The 18,817-nt window shown below is 39.7% G+C and overlaps 1 protein-coding gene across 1 annotated transcript; it reads right to left on the bottom strand.

Moving 5' to 3' along the window:
* Positions 1–678: 678 nt before the first annotated feature.
* TTC5 (tetratricopeptide repeat domain 5) lies at positions 679–17,034 on the bottom strand. Its single transcript, NM_001075464.2, is given in 10 exon segments — positions 679–1,286; positions 4,020–4,164; positions 7,368–7,582; positions 7,744–7,890; positions 8,479–8,535; positions 10,589–10,680; positions 12,052–12,202; positions 12,562–12,773; positions 13,693–13,825; positions 16,973–17,034. Coding segments are annotated over 10 exon segments (1,323 nt in total). The 5' UTR covers positions 17,024–17,034; the 3' UTR covers positions 679–1,166.
* Between the last annotated feature and the right edge of the window lie 1,783 nt (positions 17,035–18,817).

The following is an 18,817-nucleotide window of genomic DNA, read 5'->3' as shown; positions in this document are numbered from 1 at the left end:
GAAGATATACCTTAGAAAATTGCCCTTTTTAGACCAAAAGAATGGACTTCAATTTTTATTTTAGATTCAGCCCTTATAACTTCTTAAGATAGACTGACGTTTATTCTATCATCCATTCTCTAAGGACTTCTCCATATTTTACATTCTTCATAAACTGAATGGGTCATCAATGATATTCAAGGAGCAAGGACAAAGACCTGAGGCACAGCACTAGAAGTCTTCCAAATTAATCTGTATCCATTAATGAACTCTCTGGATGTAACCATTCAGCTGGTTAATAATCCTCCCTCCTATTTCCCTATTTTCCTGCAAGAATATTAAGCAAAACTATTACAAAATATATCACTAGAGCCTAAAGGTACTGAGTATCTAACTCTGACTTGTCTTTCAGCCTAATGCCACTGTTAGAACAGTACTGCTGTCATGTTGGACATGATAAGGACCACTCCTGAGGATGACAGAAAAGGGAAACGGAAGAAAGTTGGTTCACAGTGACTTCATGGAACTGCCATTCCTGCCCCGAGCTGCCTATTGCCAGATTTCTTTTAACTGAAAGAAAAATAAACTATTTTGAATAAAGAAAAAAGTGGGGGAGGGGTATTGCGCCAATGGATTGAAGTGATCCTAAAACCAAGAATTCAAGCCTGGAGAGAATGAAACAAGCCAAACTACACGGTATTTTTTTTTCCAAACAAATTTAATTTTGTTCCAGCCCCAAAGAAGGGGAAGAACCTAAATTTTAAAATAAAAATAAAATAAAAATTGCTTAAAAACTAAGTCATTAAAAAATTAAGCCCCCTCCCTTAGCAATAAATACAGAAATGATATATACACATGAGGCTCAGGAAGGAGGCAAGAAGGGGAACCTTGGGGACTCTATCCTGTGACAAGGTCCCAACCCTTCTACCAATTCCACACTCTTTGCCAAAACACAGAAGAGCAAGCAAAGAGGCAGGAGAGATATCCCATGAACATGTGTGGCCCCAGAGAGAGCTGAAACGTAATACAAGACACAAGTGTCTTACAGGGCAAAGGAAGGAAAGTTGTCATCTAAAACATCCCCCCAATTCCAGCTGTGTAACTAGAAGTGGCTGATGGAGCTGCCGAGTGCCCTTGAGCTTATCTCCTTGCCTCCACTCTCTCTTCAGCATGCAATCCAAGGAGGGTCATTCACACTGTGGCCTCGATGCCACCGTGGCAGCAGCCTGGCTGCTGGAGCCCTGAGGCTTCCCATTCACCACCAGCAGGAGAGGTGTCTCCACACGAACACTGGAAAAGGAATAGTCCTGGAAAAGACAAATATACAGAAACTAATTACAGATCCTAGGATGGAAGAAACTCCTGCACAGGGATATACCATATTGACTTTCTTCCCCTCCTTTCTACCTTCTTCAGTAGATACACCCCTTACCTCCATCTCACATTAAACAAACCTGAGCTTACATAGGGAATGCAATTTTCCCAAAGTTTTCAATCTTCACAAGGAATATCTGGGGCAGGTAGACTGCCAGTACTGTTATTACAAGAAAGGGACAAGTGGATGTATGTACATATATAACTGATAACACTTTGCTGTACACCCAAAACTAACAAAACATTGTAAATCAACTATACTCCAATAAAAATTAAAAAAAAAAGGGGGGGGGACAATTCTCTAATTCAAAAAGGACAGGATCCTGGCAATGCCCAACAAAGAGTCCCACTGGCTCTACAAAATCTGCCCTTCCCGCAGTGTTTATCAACAATTATAACTAAATACACACAGTGGGCAATCCAGAGCCAATGGAAAGTCTGAGGAACTCTTAGATCAAGTGTTTGTTAGGCTATAAATTAATCTGCCAAATATAGATTGACTTCTCCTTTTTTATAAGGAGGAATTAACAGAAGGTAGATTTTAAACATTCTCCTAATAACAGAAGATATCAGCTCACTTTATCAGTTCAAATGTACTTTGAGTTGTAAACATGTTGCTAAAAATTCTTTATACAAAATACACTGTTCCACTTGGAATGTAAAGGAGGTTCTTTTTAAGTCAAAGTAAAGAGATTCTCATAAAACAATTTTTTGAAACATCCTAACAGGAACATGAGTAAGTGACCCCCCCAAAAAAAATTTATAAAGGATTATAGTCAATAAACATATTAATATAATTTTCAACCTCACCAATAATCAAGAAACCAAAGCCAAAGAATACTGATACTATCCTTTTCACAAAAAATCAGCAAATAGTTCAAAGATTTCTACAGAGAATTGCAAAGAAATACAACTACATTCACTGTTGGTATTAACTGGTAGAACCTTCCAAAAACTAGTTTGGCAGTATATATCAAAAGTCATAGACTGCATAAGCTTTGAAACTAAGATTTTACCTTAGAAACTCACTTTATTTCTTTAGTCAATTAATTAAACTTATGTAATAATCATGGATATGGGCAGATAAAAATATTTACTACGGTACTTTTAGAATTAAAAAAAAAAAAAACTCTAAATAATCTAGATCTGGGATCAGCAAATTTTTTTGTAAAAAGTCAAAAAGTAAATATTTTAGGCTTTGTGGGTCATATGGTCTCTGTCCCAAAACCATTCAACATTGACACTATAGTGTAAAAGCAGCCACATGCATGCCCAGTCATGTCTGACTCTGTGACCCCATGGACTGTAGCCCACCAGGCTCCTCTGTCCATGGGATTTCCCTGGCAAGTATACTGGAGTGGGTTGCCATGCCCTCCTCAAGGGACTCTTCCAAACTCAGGGATCAAACTGAAACTCCTCCACCTCCTGCATTGGCAGGCAGGTTCTTTACCACTGAGCCACTTGGGAAAACCCCAAAGTAGCCACAGATAACAGTAAACAAATGAGCATACTTTGTTTTAAAAGAATTTAATTACAAACACACTGAAATTTTAATTTCCTGTAATTTTCACATACCATAAATTATTATTCTTTCCGTTGTTTTTATTTAAACATATAGAAACCATTTTGGGCTCACAAGTCATATAGAAACAGGCAATGAGCCAGATTTGGTCAATCAGTCATAACTTGCTGACCCTAGATCTAAATGGTTTGAAAAAGTGGTTAAACACCTGCTCTGAGGATTAAATGAGCCAGTGCAGGCAGTAAAACTCTAAACACAGTGTCTAGAGTCAGTTAAGTGTTCAGTAAATTTTTACTATCCTCATCATCAGCTCCTCTGTCTTAACTCAAAGCAAAGTTGTAGAATATGGAAAACCAAAGGAAATGTTCACAAACATCTGCATATAATATGCCACTCATAATTTAAAATATACATACAATGTGTGTATATTTTTATGAAAAGAAGAGACTATAGGTTTACATACCAAACTGTTAACAGCAATAGCATGTGAATGAGAGTATTTCAGTCTATTCTTAAAATTTTATTTTTATTGAAATAATTGGCATATAACATTATATAAGTTGAAGGTATACAATACAATGTGTTAATTTGATATATTTATATACTGCAATGTGATTACCACCACTGTATTAGCTAACACTTCTATCACATCTCATAATTACCATTTCTTTTTTATGGTGGGAACAATTAAGATCTAGTCTCTTGGCAACTTTGAAGTTTATAATTCCATATTGTTGTCTATAATCACTATGCTGTGCATTAGGTCTCCAGGACTTATTTATCTACTGGTTGCAAGTTTGTATCCTTAAACAAAACCTCCCCAATTCCACCATCTACTGTTTTCACACGTTCAGTTTTTTTAGATTCCACATGTGATATCATATGTATTTTTCTTTGCTCTGTTCAGTCCATTTTTTAAATTCTCTTTGTTTACCAGCAGTTTTTAATAAAGAAAAACCAAAAAAATAATAATAATCTAGCTTTTAGTAAAAAATAATTATATATGTGTGTGTAGATATAGGATATCATACAACACATACACACATATATATGCATTACCTTACATATATATTTTTTATAAGAGGTAAACTTGGTCCCACTTTGAGAGCCTATGAGCTGAGAAAGAATCCTAGCCATCACTTACCTTTCCCTTGTGCTGAATTCGGTGAAGACGAAGGTTAGGCTCAGGGATGGCTACAGAGTCCCCAATGAGTACTCCCCAGCTCTGCACCATATTATACACCATAACTGCATAGCAAGGTCCATCTGAATCTACCAGGCCAAATGTACTGCCAGGTTAAGATGGGTTAAGAGAGACAAGGGGAAAAAAAAAGAAGTGAGCAGCAAAGAAAATCAGAAACAGTGATTTTAATAATACCAGCAAAATAAACAATGCTTTCATAGTTACTTCCTTAGAAATCCTATGGCAGGTACCATCATTCACTGTGTACGCCTGAGGGCTCATTTGTCTTAGATATGTATCTTTAAAAAACGTCCGTAAGACTCATCAATCTCTCACTTTCCCAAGAACCTGGGAAACGTGCACACTGAAGCCTTCAACAAATATTAATAATGAGTTAGCTCAAAATGTTACAGCAGAACAGTATTCCTGCTCTACCAATTTAACTGTCACAATATCAAACTCTCTAACCACCACTGTCAATTTACTTAATTCCACAAACTTTCACTGATTACCTATCAGGTGTCAGCCACTGTGCTTAGCAGTACGACATCAATCCAGCTATGAGTGACTTTATTAGTCTAGTGGATGTCCGAAAATTAAACCATCACTTACAATACAACTGCAAAAGGTTCCAGAATAGCTCTTTCCTTGTGCTGAATTCAGTGAAGCCAAAGGTTGGGCTGTGGGGGCCCAGAGGAGAATGTCTAAATCAATGGAAAGCCAGGAAGGCTTCCGTTTAGATGAGACCCTCAAACTGAATCTTAAGAAATGAAAAACTACTTGGGTTAAAACAGGAAAATTAATCCTCAGTGGAAATAAAAAACCTCTACAGGGAAGGGAATAGGGCTTGATAAGAAACGGACGTGAGAAAACTTCCTGAGGTGGTGGTATTGTTCTCTATAGGCATCTGGGTTATATGAGAATATCCATTTGTCAAAACTTAGGAATGTACACTAAGATTTTCACATTTCATTGTATGTAAATTTTACATAAAAAAGAAGAAAACTATAAACAAATACTGAACTCTAGTTAATGACTGCATGCTGAATACATACTAATGTCTGTAATTACTTTGAAATGCACCAAAAATAAGAGATCAACAAATGAATAAGGGAATAGACAGATATGTGATAAACTAAGTATAATAAAATATGAATAGTAGAATATAAGTACACAAATATTCACTGTAAAATTCTTTCAATTTTGCTGTATGTTTGAAAATTTTATAATAGAATTTTGGGGGGAAAAATGTAATCTATATCAAGAAGCAGCAAAAAGATTATCCAGGTACAATAACTGTGTGTAAAGACACAGAGGCATGAAAATAGCTGTTCTGAAACCTACAAAATAATCCTAAGGTTGGAATAAAATGTACAAGAGGAAAAATGACGGAAGACAGTAGACAGGGAAAAAATCATTAAGGGTTTTGTGTATTAAACTAAGGAGTTAAAACTTCATCCCAAAAGTTACATAATCAGTAAGAGATTTTAAATAAGAAACAGCAATGGTCAAATCTGTATCTGGGGCAAATTTCTTCACACTGTGGAATACTGGAGGAAAAACAGGGAATAAGGAGACTTGTCTGGAGAAGTGCTGGGGCTGAATTAAATTAGTAGACACAAAGAAGTAGGGACTAAAAGGTATATCTATTGATCTTGGCGAATGCTTCAAGGCAAGAGAAGGGAGAAGTTAGAAGTCTTAAGTGACTGACTAGAGGTGATACCATTGATTGACAAAGAATTCAGGGAGGTGAAGCAAATTGACAGAGAAAGATGACATAAGTAATTTTGAACATAATGAGTTAGAGATTTTATCAAAGCCCAGAGGCAGCTGAATATAGGAATCCAAAACTTGGAATTGAGGCTTGGGCTGGAGCTAGACCTGTGAGCATAGAGGAGGCAGCCAAAGCCTTGGGTTTACATGACATCACCAAAAGAGATGACCTACAAATGAGACGGTGAGGCATCAGTGCTCACGCCCACTTGGCACACTCGAACTCACAGCAGACACTGCAATCAAGCACAGCATCCTCTCCTGGTGAAAAAGCCTCAGAATCCTCTAAACAGTTAAGTCATGCAGCCACTGCCAAGTGATCAAAGGTGGCGTCTATTTGCCATCCTGTACCCACTCCAGTGTTGTTGCCTGGAGAATCCCAGGGACTGGGGAGCCTGGTGGGCTGCCGTCTATGGGGTCGCACAGAGTTGGACATGACTGAAGTTACTTAGCAGCAGAGAAAGGAAAGAAACAAAAACAGAGTCTACCTCGAACTTAACATTTAGAAATTAGGCAGAAAAAGAGAAACCAAAGAGTAGCAAAATATTTGTTCCGGGGCCCCTAAACCTACCTTTGTTTATACTTTTTCCTCATTCCTCTTAACTCTAAGGTCTGCTCTAGTAACTAAACTTTTCTCAACTATCTTCCTGTTCTTCAATTCTTCAAACACATACACCACGAAAATGCCATGGAGGAAAATCAGGTATACAGTAGGAACTGTATTTTAGTTTGATTGAAGCAGAAGGAATTTGAAAGGCAATAGCAACAGAGAAGTCAGAATGCTGTGGAGCCATGTAATAGAAGCTACTGGATCAAACACTGGTGATTCCAGAAACAAAAAAGTTTCAGCAGAAAACAGAAAAAGGAAACCAGTCAATCAGGGATTGGGAATTGAGCAAAGGACCAAGGAATGATGGCACTGACTGAACCCTCATTTTTCAAAAGTTAAAATTTTCTAAATGAATATTCTTAACTCATTTCCTCTGCTCAGCTATAAGAACCGTTCATTTGGATGTGTTACATTTTTTTTAACTCCCTACAACACATATAGCAGATGCTCAATGAATATTTGTTGAATAACATCTGAGAGAATCTCTCCAACAGTCCTTAAACTCAAACTCAAAGCTCACCTTCCAGAACTGCTTAGGCATACCTAAGTCCAAACAGGATTTAGAATTCTTTCTCCTTCTATTTCTATGATCATGAAAACACAAAGAGGTAGGAGAATTTTAAGGTTTCCATCTTATAAAAAGATTTCCTATCTTATAAAAAAAATGTAGCTGTCAAATTTCAGCTTCAGATGTAAGAGTCGACAGAACACCAAACTCAGGGAAAAACTGGGTGGTAACAGAATCTACAGAGAGACTGTCAGACATTACTTAGACAATACAATGTCTCTTGGGACAGTCACAGAAGGGAAAGAGAACTCACTGATCTCTGACCACTAACAATTATCTTCAAGTTTCAGAGAAAGGCCAGGAAATGAGAGCAACTAGTTTAAAAGGATGAAAAAGAGAAAAGGCGAGAGAAACTCACAAGGGGACTTTCTCCTCCGTGGTAAGGCTGAACACCACCTTTCCCAGGACCACAGCTCCACTATTTACACCAGGCTGCAGAGCATTCAGGGGCTTGCGCTCCAGAGTTACCTTCTGCCCGGAGGCTGACTGATAGCGCCCATCACCACAAGGGCCCAGGTGGGCTGGGCGCAAGTTTCCCAGCATGCTCTGTAACTTTTTGGTCTTCACCTTTCCCTGCAAAGGAAAAGGAAACAGGTAAGAAGCTGGAAACTAATCACTGTCTTTGAGAGTCCAGTCCTCCCCACCACCTACCCACTTCTGGAGGGTCAGTACTACCGAGGCCTACTATTTTATTGACCGTATAAAAGTAGGATTCAGTCTTCAGACATCTTTACCTTGCTCTCAAGGAAGCTGGTTAATCTAGTCAGGAAATCCAGGAGCTGTTGCTCTCGTTGCCAGGGCTCTGGCCAGGCAGGGTCCAGTGCTGCAGCCCGAGAGAAGCCCTCCAGGGCCTCACCATAATTCTCCTCATATTTATGTAACTGCACAAGAAGTAACAAACCCTCCCAATTAAAGTATGTTTAACACAAACTATGCAGAAGTGGGCTAGCACAGTGGGCTAGGAATCTTGAGAAATAAACTGTTCTCCTGTTTCCAACTGTTTTCCTACTCTACAAACATTCCTAGTTTTTTTCCTGTTCTACAAATAAACTGCATGAAGAGCTGGTTAATACCTTATATCCTTTTTTCCTGGCCAAGGTGATCACAACCTCAAAGGTGAAATCATTTCAAAGAAGCTAACTTCCAAACTCTAAAACAGTTAAGTTGCATATATTGGGTGATTCTATTTTTATTTTTATAATGAACATTTTAGGAAAGTCTTGTAAACTGTGCCCCCCATCCTCTATTCACCCTCCCACCAACTCAGCCCCCTTTCCTTTCCCTCCAGATACTTTAGTCAAACTAAGCAAGTTTTTCCCAGAAATAATTTAGCTTTCCTCTAGCAGTGAGTACCCAACTTTGTCCCTACGAATACTGTTATCCTCACAGGCTAAGACTTAGATAGCTTATGTATTTGACTTTCAGATGATCACTCCCCAGTATAAATGATAATTTCTTTTTATTTTTACCGTTGCCCTGTTCAGATGAAGATCAGGATTGCTGGAAGCTGTCCTGTCAACTTTCTCCTATAGTGGAATAAGAAGACCATCAGTGGCTCTTGTCTCAGTCTTAAGGACGGCCATACACAACATGTCCTAAACCTTGTCTCCTTGGAAAAATTTAAGTTTCTGCTTGTCAAATTGTTTCCTATACCCACACTATAATACAGTAAATGCTTGTGTAGAACATATTACACAGTCCCTGAAACCTCAAGGATGTAAGGGCTTTGTATGTGCATGGAACTTTAAAACAGATTATAATTTACCCACGTAATAGTATAAAGATAGAAGTAATATGTGACTAATATCTGATAAAAAATTTTAATTAATGAGATGCTAATACAAATGAAGAAAATCTAGAAAACAAATGATGCTGATTAACACATTTCCTCTGCCCATGAGTCCAGCTTCAGACACAAATGGAATCACGTTGCTACATCTAAACCCCCTTAAAACACACAGAGAAAGCCAAATTCTGATTTGCTAATTTAAATAGATAGCCAGAAACCACGCAGCAGTATAGACAAACGTATCTGCAGCTATCTTCGTGGCTATGATTACTTTATTTTTTTTAATTCTATTCACTGCCGGGCACACTGCAAAAGCACAAACAATAGGAATTAAAACTATTTAAATGACTGGTTCAAATATGTTTAAAAAAATGCAGGTCTGATGAAGAAATTAAGAGTTAAAAGCAATTATTTAGCAGAAGCCAAATATAAAATTTTAAAGGAGTACATCACATTATACCTTAAAATGTAAGCAGTTACCAGATTAAGAAATCAGAGTAAAACAAAATACTTCTGCCTAGAAAGTTCCCTGATTGAGTAAAACCAAACCTGCTGACTACACAGGTTGGGTTGAGTTAAATGCCACTGTTAAGGCTACAGTGAGAAGCACAGTGTATGAGGAAGTCGTCTCTGTCATTTTTTAAAAAGCCATCTTATTACTGCATGTTCCTCTGTCATGGGTGCAAGTCCTACCGGGTGAGCTGCAGTCATCAGCACAGAGCAACAGAAGAGCACAGTACACACATCCGTCCCCACGGCTTCTCGGCACGGCTGCACCAGAGTGCACCAGGGTAAAGCCAAACAAACAGTATGAGAAGTGTACTTTTTAAGAAACTAACTTATTTGAGTTAGATATTTTTGAAATACAAAAATTGGTTGTGTATTTTAAAGCTATAATTCTTGGAGACATTCTGTGATTAAAAATTTGACTATGCTTATTCAAAATGGTTATCTATGTTTCAGAATTCAGTTTTGTGAAAAATAAAGTTTCTGTGGGATGGTAAAAAAAAGAAAGAAAAAAGAACAGTCCCTAAACTGCAAACATGAATATAAGGTAGCTATATTCCTTATTCTGCCACTCAGAGCAAAATAAATAAGTTAAAAAGTGAGTCTCTATGTTAAGAGAAAACAAGAGCAGGTGAATACGAAGTCTAAATAAAAAGTACTCAGGAGGCCAATGTAAACTTTGTTAACAATGAGTAGTCATGCACCCAAAGCCTGAAGGAAACCGCCCTACAAGTGGATATTAATATAAACAGCCTGAAAACCTAAGGCAAAGCATAAGCTCCAGTGAATTAATCCCTAGGATATAATGTAGAATGGACTCCCTGCTATTTTCTATTTTAGCCTGTGGGAAATCTAGATTCATACTATTTAATGGTTAACCTGGGGATACTGCTTACTTTATACTTAAGTAGCAGAGTTTTAATTTTTTTAATGTGTATATATATATTAATAAACATTATTTTTAACATATACATTTTCCCCATTCAAAAAGATGAACATATTGGGATGGGCTCTGTGATCTGGTTGCACATGCCTACATAAGAACTCTAGACAGCTCAAACAGCTACCTTGCACTGAGGCACGCACTGCAAGCGATGGCTAATACTCAAGTTATAGGAAGAAATACCTCACCTCTGCAGGACTGGCTCCACAAAACCATACCCATCAGATGCCAGCAAACACTCCCCATGCTGCTCGCTAAAACGCCACAAAGAAGACTGAACAACATTTTTGCTCCTGTTGCTGCCTCTACATATCCAGCCTGGGTGAACATAAATACTTACTGCTTGGGCATAAGCACTGAGGGCTTGCTGGGAGATCTTAGGGTTCTGGCCAGTATTGAAGTAAAGAGAAAGGTAGGCATTCCCCAGAATATCTAAAAGAGAAACACAGGTTTCTGGTTATGCATGTAAGGAGCTTAAAGTCACCACTCCATCCTAACAAGTAAAAAGCTGAACAGACTAAAAGATCCACAACTCCTCTGCTGCTAAGTAGCTTCAGTCGTGTCCAACTCTGTGAGACCCCATAGACGGCAGCCCACCAGGCTACCCCGTTCCCGGGATTCTCCAGGCAAGAACACTGGAGTGGGCTGCCATTTCCTTCTCCAACTCCTCTTGGGTGCATAATAAAGGAGACAATAGGGGTAAACCACTGCTCCAAAATTAGACAGACAGAGCTGAATACAGGGAGTTATCACTTAGCAGAAACTCAGGAGCTACCACAGCAACAGTGCTGGGGTAGGAAAACCTAAACTGAAATTGATGAATTCTGGAGCCTCACCGTGGACAAACCTGGGAGTTAAAGACTCCAGGGGTACCAGTCATAAGGGACCCCCAACAATATTGTAAGATTTCCCTCCAAGAACTCAACCAGATTCCCATAGCAAATATCGAAGAATACCCTCATACTTCTAGCAGAGGGAGGGGACAAAGAAACTTTTTTGAAATATGCCAAAGCACACCATTCTTGTTTTTGTTGTTTGCGTGGGGTTTTTTGGCCACACTACATGGCTTGAGGGATCTCAGTTCCCCAACTAGGGACTGAACCTGGGCTACAGCAGTAAAAACCTGGGATCCTAACCACTAGGCCACCAGGGAACTCCTGAACACTCCATTCTTAACAAGTACCCCCAGGAGAAACTAGTTAACCAGAGCTTAACCTGCTAAGGTATTATCAGAAGGTAACTGACCTAAGGAAGGGAAATAACCAACTCCAGCTAACTCTAGCCTTCCATATGCAAGAAGGGAAATATCCAACTCCAACCAACTCTAGCCATCCTGTGCCTCCTAAGTTGGGGTGGAAGGGCAGAGAAAAAAACTGAGAAACACGGTGATGGATCATCTCAGAGCCCAAGAGCTAAGTATAACTATTTTGGTCACCCTCAAAAGTCTATATGAAAGGCCCCACATCTGAAACAAACCAGTGAGGACACTATACTCAGGGTATACCCAAAATTCCTCTGGGATAAAGAGGCAAACACGAACCCAAAGGAAACAACAGGAGACTGCACAAAAGCCCCGCTTTGCTTATAGGGAAACATAAGCCTCCTCTCTTCAATGAAAAGGTCCAAGAGGTACTAGAATAGTGGTTCATCAAAATACCTTCTGGGCTCCTTCAAAGCAAAGATGCCCTGGCTTCACACTTATGAGTCAGACTCAACAGATGGGCTCCAGATGATCCTGGTGTGCAGCCACAGTTGAGAACCACTGCTCTAGAAACCTGCTGGAGATCTTTTGAAAGCACTCACACCAGGAGCGGCCATCAAGGATGTCCATCTGCACAGCCAACTTAGCCTGTCGGACACTGTCCATGACGTGGCGAGAATGTTCATCTCCGGAGTCAGTCCGCAGCTGGCGAAGCACCATTGACAGGTTTTGAAGGGAGACTTTGTTCTTGCACTGCAAATGGAGAAGCCATATACTTAACCTGCATGGTTCTATTTCTCCTTTGCAGATCTATTTTATTCCAGGCTTCTAATTTTTCATCTTAATTCTTACTGCCATCTGTATCTACGATGCCCATCTACAAGGATCAACTTGGTTACTTTTCTACACTTCTCATCTTACCTCTGAACCTGGTCCCATCATCTTCTTCCTCATCCAAGTCTGCTCCCCTATCCTTTCTCCCCTCTTCTGATTCTGTTCTCCTAGTTCCCATGCAGTTCTACTCTGGTATTCATGGCCTAGGGAAACTCACAAAACCAGAGAAATCCCATCCTCCCCATCTGTGTTTTCTGAGGGTACAGTGGGCAGCTCACATGGGTGAGAGCTCCTGAGAAGCAGGTGTGGGCAGCTGCAACATCCCCTTTCTTCCAGTACACCTCACCCAGCTGGTTCCAGGCTTCTACCAGCTTGGGCTCCAGCTTCACAGCCTTAGACAGAAGCTCCTCAGCCTTGGGGCTATAGTCAGGAGTCACATTCAGTGCTTTCCCAGTCAGCATCAGAACCTGTGCATTGCCCTGGACAGAACCTAGGACGAAGGGAAAAGATAAAGGAAATCCAGACAGTTTTACAGGTGAGACCAGGGTACAGAATCACCCTATGCCAGTTCTAGCAATCAAATAATTAAGGAAAATCTTCATGAACAAATAATTTATTGAAAACCTACCACATGCAGACTATTATGTTAGAAAACAAGGTAACAAAGAAAGCATTATCCCTACCTTTGAGGGGCTTACAATCTAGTGGAGAGGACAATGTCTGTCCATGGAAAATTAAAACACAATGAAAAAGAGCATACGACATACACCCAATGAATGGACTTTACAAAGTGAAAAGGAGAAAAGACAAGACATTCCAGGAAGAAAAATGATGTAAACAAAGACAAAGAAGCAGAAAGGAGAAATACATGTGGCATGTCCATGGGAGGATGGATGGTTCAACCTGAATGAAACAAAAGGCTCCTCTGTGAGTAGGTAGTCAGAGATAAGGGTAGGGGGGAAAAAGTCAGACAATGAAGACTTGAATAACAAAGGACTGGTTTAGACCTCAACCAGTCAAGAGTAGGAATCTTTGAAGATACTTGAGCAAAGAGGCAGACAAGAGATGAGATTAAATTCATGAAGCAATTATTTAGAAAGATTATGGCCATGGTCGCTATTTAAGTAGATTTGAAAGTAAAAGAAATTAAGAGGCAGAAAGGTCAGTTAAGAAGATTACTGAAACAGTAATCAAGCAATAAGTATGGTCTTTTTCATTTCACAGCATTTGGAAATGGAGTTTAGGGAACGGAAAGGCTGCCATCCTACACAGGCACCCTTAGAAGAAATGTTCTGTTGTACTAACTTGTAGCAACCACAAACAGGATACCAAAGAGTCTACAGAGACAGCAAAGCTCCATCACATTTCAATAAGGAACAGCGGGTTGTGTGTTCTTTTGGGACTCATACCCACTACTTCCTCCATCTGCTGCAGGGTCTTCTCCATCTCTTCCCGCACATCTTGTTGCTTCCTCCCAGCATCGTCCACACTATGTGTCTCGAAATAGCACTCTCGAAATGAATACAGCTGATCCACCAGTTCCTAGGAATATAAGAATGAGACCATTATAAGAATAGTCTCCGTTAAGTGAAGAGGATACCAGACAAGTAAACTTTGAGACTGGCTAGCCATACCAACTTTTGGCCTGCAAATGCTGATCCTCTACCTCACCCAGGAATGACACAAGAGGCAGGTTGCAGATAGGGAAGGAAAGTTGTTCAGCCGACTCTCACACTGTCCCAAGTCAACCTGTACCATGATTGACAGTCTCTCCTCTTAGACCCAGCAGAGCTTCCAATATGATTAAGCACTTCATATACCTTAGTCAGGAGAGAGGAAATGCTTTGCACCTTGAGATAAAACAAAGTTAATAAGATCATCCTATCTAGTACTGGTCCCTAAAGTATAAAATTTTGAAATTTACCCTTAAAACTGGACTTCCTAACAATAAAAATGCCTTACTTCTGATTTTTCCTATGCTGATATCTTAAAATATGTGACATTTGTGAGTATGACAAACATGGGAGAGCCATTCTCTATGACAAACAGGCCAATTTAAGCTTGATAAATTTTGTATTTTTGCAGTTTTGTTTCTTTAGATATTTGTGGGTTTTGTTTGTTGTTTTTGTCAAGTCATCCTTTGGCTTGCTTGCATTCTTTCCAAGTAAATGTTCTCCTTCCTCTTTAAATATCTCTGAGTCTTCCTGGGACATCAATCAAAGCTTTTCCATTATCTATTCTTTCCTAAAACAAAACAGCAGTAGAAAGGTATAATCCAATCCCACCAAGTCTTACCAACTACCTCTGCCTCACACCCCAAATCCATCCACCAGTCTCCATGTCACTATGAGTACCCTCAACTAAATCAGCATCATTACTTGCCTGAACTATTTCAACAGCTTCTTAACGGGTCGTTCTGCTTCTACTCTTTCCCATTCTCCTCACTATAGCTGGATGGCCTTACAAAAATGTAGGTCATGTCACAAACACTCAGATAGTTTCCCACTGCAGACTGAATAAAATTCAGGTCCTTATTATGACCTAGAAGACTGTGAGATCTGACCTCCCACCACTCATCCCGCCACAAACTTCACTTCTTATCACTCTCCTACACTATTCAAGCCACACTGGCTTTCATCCAGGTCCTCAAATCCACTCTCAATCCTGCCTACACACATGCTGTTCCCTCTGCCTGGACATTCTTTCTCCAGACCTTTGCGTGGCTCATTTCTCTTCATTATTTAGGTCTCAGTTCAAACACCAATTTCTCAGAGAGGCTTTCCCTGACTACCCAAACTAAAGTAACTCCTTCCTCCTCCACCCTACTGTTAAATCACACTCCTACTTTTCTTCACAGTACTTATTTGAAGTTAAAATTCTACCCAGAATGATGAAATTAGATTATCTCCTTCTGTAACAGTGCTTTTCAAGTTTTATTGTATTATTTCCAGGACCCAGCCCACAGAGATTCTGATGTTAGTGGTTTTAGCAGAACTCAAAATTCTGCATTTTAACAAGTACCCTGCATGACTTTAATAAAAATGACCTGTAAAATACACTTTGAGAAAAATCCTTAATATATTCCTTCTAATCTAAAATGTCTATAACAATGAAATAAAGTTTACCACCATTCCTATGAATAGCAACATCACCATCCTTTTCCTCTCTCTACTCCATTCTCCCATTCCATCCTTGCACCTTCCCCACCCACCCCCAAGATACCCCAGTATCCTCTACTTCGCTGCTTAGGGCATCTACCACAAATAAGAGCAGGAAAAGACAGATCTCAGCAAATATTACAACCCATTTCCTTTCATCATGCAGTCAGCAATAGCCACATATTAAGAATTACAGAGAAGGTCTTGGAGAAGGCAGTGGTACCCCACTCCATCACTCTTGCCTGGAAAATCCCATGGACGGAGGAGCCTGGTGGGCTGCCGTCTATGGGGTCGCACAGAGTCGGACATGACTGAAGCGACTTAGCAGCAGAGAAGGTCTTATTGTTTGCTTCTATTTGTAATAGAAAACATACAAGAAATTGTTTGGCTTTGTTGGTTTGTTTTGCTACAGTGAACATTTTTAGTAACTTTTGTCCTGGCAAAAATCAATATATATATGTTGTTAAAATTCAAATAGGTACATGTAAAATAAGCAGAGTAAAAAATTCCTCATGACCATCCCAATAACCCCAGAGATAACCATGGCTTAGTTTACCTTTTCAGGTTTTTTCTATACATATACAAACATACATACACAATGTTTGTAATACAGTGCTAGATTTGAGAATCTCTGATTTCAGACAGTCACACTAGGGAAAAGAACTATATCCAAGACAACTGGATGTGAGGTAAAGCTCACACTCTAAAAAGTGTTATTAGTCTAATCTACTAAAGAAACAAAGAAATCTCATCAATGTTTAAACTTTTGCTGTAGAAGCCTTTAAGAAAGTTACAAACCTGTCATAAGTCCAACATTTACATTTTAGGCTGCCTTAGAATACAAAAAACTCAGTTTCTGAGATTTAAGAAAAATCTTGGATTATTAAAAGAAAAGAGTCAAGCAATTAATTAGCTCCTATCTACCAAGTACAAGACTGTCCCAGTTACTACAGTCAACTGTGAACTGAGTGCAGTCTGGAGCCTTCTGCATTAGACCCCAAACTGGAATTGTGGAGTACACAAAAAAATCAAAACTGTTAAATTCTAAGGAGAGTAACCAGAATTCACGCGGTGCAAGCCATTACTGTGATTGTTGCCAATTTGAAAGCATGAAAGTACTGAAGAAATGGTCTTATCAAAACTACAAGCAATAGGTAATAGCGCCTGCAGATCTGCCAAACACACGTGTATACTATTTGTTATGGGTCAATGAGGGGAGGGGGGAATACAACCTCCCAACAATGTACAGGAATAAAGTTAGGAGCAATAAATCGTCTTCCCTACAGGACTGAAATTGACTGCAGTCGGGTCAGCACCACGGGATCCCAACAAACTGGCTGCGCCTGTCGCTTGGCCCCGGGGGGCTCCTCTAGCCCGTGGCGGCTGCACCTTCGGGAGTTGTTATAGTAACCACGGGGACACAAGTAGCGTCGGGTATGTGTCAAGAAATTCGCAGGCAGTGCATAAACTGGGCTCTCTACTTCTTCCCAAGTAACAAAAGCAGATATGTATTTTAATCTATGACCCCCACCTGCAATTTCTGCAAGACCTCCTTGACTTCTTCCTCTTCAACAGCCATCATTTCCCAGCTTCTCCGCCCCCAACTTAAAACCATAGAGACGCATACCCGTCCCCACGACAGAGCCACAGCGGCATCTAGAGCTCTGGAGGCTTACGGCACCTGAGTGAAAGCTGGTTTTCTAGGAAGCGCGCCGCTCCAAACTTAACTATGCTAAGTGGATTTCCCTGGTGGTGCTCAGACGGTAAAGAATCCGCCTGCATTGCCTATAGCCCAGAGGAAATGGTCTGCAATCACTTTCAAATTCATAAATTTGTCTTTTCCAAATCCTGCAAACAAAATGTTCTCAGATTAAGTACCTGCGTATTGTTGTTTTGTATATTCCTATTTGTTTATACCAAAATTATAATACCCCAGGGAAAAAACAGACTAAGAAAGGGGGTGCCTGTGTTATAAGCTTAAAATTTTGAAGGAAATGTAGTACAGTGGTAAGGTAACTTCCCTGAATGTCTTCCAAACTTTACAGTGATTTTCTATACAGGAGGAATTTTATAATTTTTAAAACACTATCCTAATAAATCGACTACACTTGGAATGGTATTAAGAAAGCCATCACTAATACACTAATAGTGTGTGTGTGGTATATGCGGGCACGCTGGATCCCTGGGTAGTGTGTGTGTGTGTGTATGCACACGCTGGATCCCTGGGTAGTGTGTGTGTGTGTGTGTGTGTATGCACACGCTGGATCCCTGGGTAGTGTGGGTGTGTGTCTGTGTATGCACACGCTGGATCCCTGGGTAGTGTGTGTGTGTGTGTGTGTGTGTGTGTGTGTGTATGTGCACGCTGGATCCCTGGGTAATGTGTGTGTGTGTGTACACATGTGTGTGTGAAAAGCCTGGTAGGCTAGTCCATGGGGTCACAGAGTTGGACACAGCACACACACATATGTATCAGTACACTAATAATGTTTATATATTGATAAACTATTTCCCAAAGGGTATTTAAGAAACAATTGGCTGTGTCTGAAGAGGGAAATAGGGGGACTGAGAGCTGTCTAGGAAAAGAAGATTCTTCTCATTGTGTACACTTTTGAATGTTTGTCATGTAAATGTATTACCTATTCAAAAACAAACATAATTTAAAAAAAAAAAAGGATTTGCTTCCACCTAGATAGACTATCTCTATTGGAGAAGGAAAGGGCACCCACTCCAGTGTTTTTGCCTGGAGAACCCCAGGGAGGGGGGAGCCTGGTAGGCTGCCGTCTATCGGGTTGCACAGAGTCGGACACGACTGAAGCGACATAGCAGCAGCAGACTATCTCTGCATGAGACACAAGACACTACAAGACTAACTGCTTCCAGAAATGAAAAGTGAGTAGTTCAGGAACAGGAGTGAAAGGCAAGAGTTTTCACTCTGAATTTTTTGTACCTTTGGAATTTGTACCATGTGAATGTATTAAACTCTTACATTTTTTTAAAGTAGAATGCAATTTTTAAAAAGTAGCATGTAATAGTCCACCAGACTTTTTCTTTAGTTTTAATTATAGCTTACTTATACTTCAAATTGATTCTGTGAACCTAACAAAGGAAGCAAAGGTTCAGGACAGAAATCATGAATGTACAAAAATTATTTCTTCAAATCACTTTTCAACAAATTTTAAAACTTCATAAGGAAGAAAAAACTCTTCAACCTATAAAAATCTGTGTAATTAGCAATGAAATAGAAAGGGGTGTTTTGAGCTTTTAAGTAAAGATTTTTTCATCCTCTTTCTCGGATACCATTTTAACTTTGGGGTACTATAATTGGCAATGGACAGAGACCTGGCGTGCTGCAATTCATGGGGTCGCAGAGTCAGAC

This window comes from Bos taurus, chromosome 10, assembly GCF_002263795.3.
Source record: "Bos taurus isolate L1 Dominette 01449 registration number 42190680 breed Hereford chromosome 10, ARS-UCD2.0, whole genome shotgun sequence".
Taxonomy (NCBI): Eukaryota; Metazoa; Chordata; class Mammalia; order Artiodactyla; family Bovidae; genus Bos; species Bos taurus.
This window is presented reverse-complemented; position numbering and strand designations above follow the sequence as displayed.